The sequence below is a fragment of the Eurytemora carolleeae genome, unplaced genomic scaffold, assembly GCF_000591075.1.
Source record: "Eurytemora carolleeae unplaced genomic scaffold, Eaff_2.0 scaffold1869, whole genome shotgun sequence".
NCBI lineage: Eukaryota > Metazoa > Arthropoda > Copepoda > Calanoida > Temoridae > Eurytemora > Eurytemora carolleeae.
Genome location: NW_019397760.1, coordinates 2,509 through 7,577, shown reverse-complemented (window position 1 = coordinate 7,577; position 5,069 = coordinate 2,509). Strand labels below are relative to the sequence as shown.

At 30.7% G+C, this 5,069-nt stretch overlaps 1 protein-coding gene across 1 annotated transcript; it reads left to right on the top strand.

Annotated features, from left to right (window-relative positions):
* Positions 1-1,291: 1,291 nt before the first annotated feature.
* LOC111715815 (uncharacterized) lies at positions 1,292-4,559 on the top strand. Its single transcript, XM_023491194.1, has 5 exons — positions 1,292-1,395; positions 1,873-1,956; positions 2,928-2,982; positions 3,159-3,634; positions 4,378-4,559. Exons 3-5 carry the CDS (start codon positions 2,936-2,938, stop codon positions 4,512-4,514), a joined length of 660 nt encoding a protein of 219 aa, XP_023346962.1. The 5' UTR covers positions 1,292-1,395; positions 1,873-1,956; positions 2,928-2,935; the 3' UTR covers positions 4,515-4,559.
* The last annotated feature ends 510 nt before the right edge of the window (positions 4,560-5,069 follow it).

Sequence of the window (5,069 nt, the reverse complement as noted above, 5' to 3'; positions counted from 1 at the left end):
CCCCCGTCCTCCTTCTTTAGCATACAACACACTAGTAAAAAATTCTTAACCTATGATGAGTAAACAATCAATACGTTAGAGGGACTTCAATTTCAACCCCATTTGTAACCGTCAAATGTAGATTTGATTTAGTTTGTTTATTATCCTAGATTGTTATGTTATGTTTCGCCTACTCTAAAGTGTAAATAATATATCTGAAATGAGCATCAAGTTCAGCTAGGGTTGAGCAAAAAAAATGTGTTTGTTCGAGCTTTTTTAGATAAAGGTTCAATATTTGGTCATAAATAATAGTTGGAAAGTATTTTTAATTTTCGTTTGAAAATGTCAACATTTTCTCCTGTTTTCCAGTTATTTTCAACTCCATTCTCTTTTCCGACATTAAACCTTTTTTCAAAAATTCTTTTTTCTTCTATGCTTTGGCGGTTTTGCGAATTAAATTGATTTGATAGTTAGATGACAATTTTTTATTTTCTAAATTTAAAATCTTTTCAAAAAATAAATAAAAAAGGAAAAAGTGAAATAGTATCATTTGAAAATGTATCTCAATCTACGATTAAACTCAAGTTTGATGTATGGCGTAAAAAGTAATCCACTACACAATTTATCCATCTATACATTAATTTGGCTTGGGTGTCAGCAATCCAATAAACGCAACAAAATAATTCGAAAATGCGCGAATTTAAAAAAAAAAAAATCAGCAGAACACACTGTATACAAATAAAAATGACAGCTGAAATTGTAACCAGTTAAAGGGCGCTAACACTATTTAAAATAAATATGTATTTCGACAAGATAATGAAGTTTATAAAATTAAAGAAAATATTGTTTAGGTTGTATCAAGTTTCACTCTGCACAGCTAATCATCGGCCTTCACACACAATACAGGAAAAAGGAATATCTTCATTTTAAAGGGATTGCTGACGAAACATTTTTCTAGGAATTTTACTTTTTCTAAAGGGGCAGAGGTGCGTGATTAGTAAATCTTATTCGAGGGATTCCTAACTTTTAAAGGACTGTACACTCTTCATTTATAGAGTTAAATGTCCGATTTACAACAGTACCCTAATATGAGCTTTAGCTGATGAATGCATGGGATATCAATCATCTTCTCTCTGAAAACTAACTATTGTCAATTGTGGTTTCTCTATAAAGTGACTTTTTATATACTTCAGAAAAAATATGGAGAAAATTGTCAGAATTAAATACTTTTCAAGCTGGAAAACGACGATATCTCTCTGACAATATAGAAGATGTTTAATTTTATTAATTCCATTGACAATGGGGTTTGAGTAGAGAGTGGAGATTATCAATTTAAATGCAAATTTTGTATAAGAATGGTTGATTAATAGATTAATGACTCAAAGTCCTCCACCAATATCTCCTGTCAACTGCTAGGTTAAATTAATAAATCAAAATTAATAAATAAATTTAAAATATTGATTGGAACTAAATCCTAGCCACAAACTCTAATTTTCTACTCCCAATATCTTTGCAGTTTAAGAACGTAAACCTTTGATCTTTCCAACAAGGTTAGATTTAACACAATTCTTATTTTAAAAAAGTTCTACTACATAGGGTAGCTAACATAAAGGGTAAAAAATTAGAAATTGTTGCAAGAACTCAGTTCCTTTAAAAATAATTTACAAAAATTGTTTATTTATATTTATTCATTTATAATTTAGTTTCGTTAAAAACAGAATTAAGATTCTTAAAGGGATTATTAATTCTCTGATTCAGTCTATACTCCATTTTATTTTTCGCGAACACTCCCTTAAGAAAAATTCACATAAAACCCCGATATTTGGAGTTTAGTACACATACAAATTAATCTTACAATTTATATAAATATATATATAGTATATATATTCTTAGATGCTCAGCTGCTGGAGGTGGGATTGACCGGTCGGCTCAAGAGTCTCATACCGGGTCAACATAAACCTGAGTGCACGAGATCAGGTTTGCATTAATGTTTTTTAGTCAGCAAAATAGCGCTTACTTATCTCTATCGTTTCATTGAACATACCCCTCAATCACGACATTGGTTCTGTATGTACAATTACAGTACAATTATGTACAGTACAACTATAGTTTTCTATGATTAAACTACAGTTTACTTTTCATACTTCTCTTTACAAACTTAACCTCTTCACGATGTTATTTTTTTCTGTAAAACAGTTGAAGATTATGCTCAAACTTCTTGACTTTGTGGCAGAACATTCAGTTTCTTTGCTCTCTCTAACAACTACAGGCCTGTTCCCCTAACAAACATCCCTTCTTGAATATTTATTTGATAAATAACTACTAAGTAAGACACCCTCCCCTCTATCTCTTATACTTAAACTTATCTAAAAAGAAGATTAATAGGACAGTTATGGGTATACATTGCTTCAATAAAAACATAAATAGACGTATTAAATTTAAACTCTAAAAGGATAATGTCCTTTAGGGATGAAAAGGAATACAGGTGTATGTATTATAAAGAAATGAGAATAATTGATAATTTATTAAAATAAATACTTCGTTATAATAACTTTTAATTTAGCTTCTTTACTTTTAATTCAAATTAAAAAGGAATCGAACAGAATTTTAAGATGCCCGAGCTGTTTCAAGAATTATATCATGTTCCAGTCACAATGATTCTCTTAAACATCAATCTGAGCAGCAAATGAATATAATATAAAATATAAATAATAGATTTGTTTAGTGGAAAATTTATTTAGTATGTCAAAAATAACGTTTCAGCAATCCCTTGAACATATTGCAATCACGATTGTAATTTGTGAAAAGTGTATTAATATTGTGAAAATAATACAAAACCAATGTGTTCAATATCAAACTTTACAAACATTATTTCACATCTTTAACTAAATAAAGATTAAACTAAACACATCATTCATGTTTATAAATTCAAAAATGTTTAATTTTAGGCGGTGAGATGATTTTACGACTTGATTTAACAGCCTACAGAGTGCAGCCTTTCAAGTAAATCATTTTTCATTTTTTATTTTCAATTGATTTTTTAGCCTGTATAGAGTACAATTTGAGAAAAACCTTTTTATTATGTTGATAATTCTGGTATAGAATCTATAATCAATTAATTTTATTGAATAACACAAGATCAGAACCTAAAATGTCTAAAGTATAATTTATCAATCTAGGTCCTATAAGCTCTGTTTAATCTTGCCTCGAAGCCATTACAACTCAAATTTCTGCTCACCCCTCTTCTCCGTTGAGCACTATATTCCGTACAAAATAAAACAAAAGAAAGAAACCACAACTCCTGATAGTATTGCAGATACAATCATTACTGAGAATATCAGGGAAACAGACAGCTTGGACAGAAGCGTGCATGTAACCACATCAGCTGTTCTAGAAGAAAGCACAACTGAAGAAAGCAAGACTGAGAAAGTTACAACCGAGTCTCCTGATTGGCTGGAGGGATTCCCAGAGCAGAAATCAGAGACATCTAGCATCAGATCAAAGATTTTACTTCCATCAATGAAAACCGGTGAAATTATAAATGAAAAAGTGCCGGAGTCAAGTTCTAAATACTTCCAAGAGCAACCAAGAAGTAGCAGGATAAAAGAGCAGTTAATACTTCCTGCCGGATTGGAAGTATCTGACGACTTTTATGGTACTTTTTATGTTAATTCAAATTTACAAGAATGAAGAACAGAAGAATTTTGTTTAAATTCTAATTATTACAAGAACTTAAAAGTTTTGAAAAATTTGAAATTTTTAAAGATACATTTAGACCTAGCTCAGAAGTCCTGCAAGTTTATGTTATTATTGAACAGCTTTTGAAGATCTTAGACAATCTCACTCTCTATTTTTTTAGGACACCCTGAATTGTACGTGTATGTGAATTGTGAATCTGCAATTGGGTTTAAAATGGATGCCATCGATAGACCTGGGCTAGTCTGTTCTTTTTGTTCTTCTAAATATTTATTTTAAGTATTTTTCGGTCTCTAGGTGACTCATAAATATTTAGGATATCTGAAATATTGCAAAACTTTATTCTCTACAATTATACTTTTTCAATGTTTTAACTCTGACAGATGGAATAACCTATTAACGGAAGAAAAAAATCCGTCGGAATTAATGAACAGCAGATTCCGATTTTTTCTTCCGTTTTCAGGCATAGCTCATATATATACATCTTCTTTCTTACTGTGAACAAATTTTGCATATTGTAAAAAAGCAAACTTGTAGAAAATAATAATTTGCAATTTTTCAGATATTGTAAGTATTTTGCAAGTAACATTAAAGCTGAAAAATAAACTTATATATTTTAAAGAATGGAAAGAATTGGCTGCCCAGGTCTCTTGCTATGCATTCATATATATCTGGGATTTACTGTATATTTGAACTGTTTAGATTATATGGGAGATATGGAAAGTAAAGCTGCTTTGAAGTCTGGTCGTCTTCCTTCAAGTTTATCCAGTTCAGCAAGACCAATATCAATATCTCTGCCTTTTATCACTTTAATCTCATTCTTTTATATTTATTTATGAATAAAGAACATATGTGCCTGGTACAAATAAATATATGAAAATCTATGAATAATTTGATTTGTTTCAGGGGGCGTCCGCGTATATAGGATTGTTCAGGGGGTATACAGGGGGGCCCCCATATCTACGCACCTGTTTTTGCCCCTACTATCCATATTATTTAAAAGATATGAAAATTAAACCTTATATTTAATGTCGTCTTCAGAAAACTGCTTTCTAATATATTCCCTGTAAATCCTCCAAATCCCAATCTGTTGATTCTGAACTATACCAGCTGGTTATTGAACAGCTGGTTCAGTCTATTCTATAAAAAAATAGTGACAGAGTTATGCAGCACAAACTGGGACTGTAAAGACTTTATAAGTTCTCTTTTCTGCTTTTCTTAGTTTCTGCAAAATTGTACCTGTATTCGATTTTTTATCGATCTTAGTTTCATTAGTTTACAAGCAAGGGCGGCTTTAGGATTTAAGATAAGGGGGGGGGGGTAAATAATATATTATATTAATATAACCCCCCCCCCAAATTAATTGTTTCCCCCCCTGTTATCTTACCTACAGT

Coding starts and splice junctions, on each gene's coding strand:
- LOC111715815 (XM_023491194.1), top strand. CDS start 2,936: ATGATTTTACGACTTGATTTAACAGCCTACAGAGTGCAGCCTTTCAA. Junction 2,983..3,158: donor TACAGAGTGCAGCCTTTCAA/GTAAATCATTTT, acceptor TTATCAATCTAG/GTCCTATAAGCTCTGTTTAA. Junction 3,635..4,377: donor AGTATCTGACGACTTTTATG/GTACTTTTTATG, acceptor TGAACTGTTTAG/ATTATATGGGAGATATGGAA.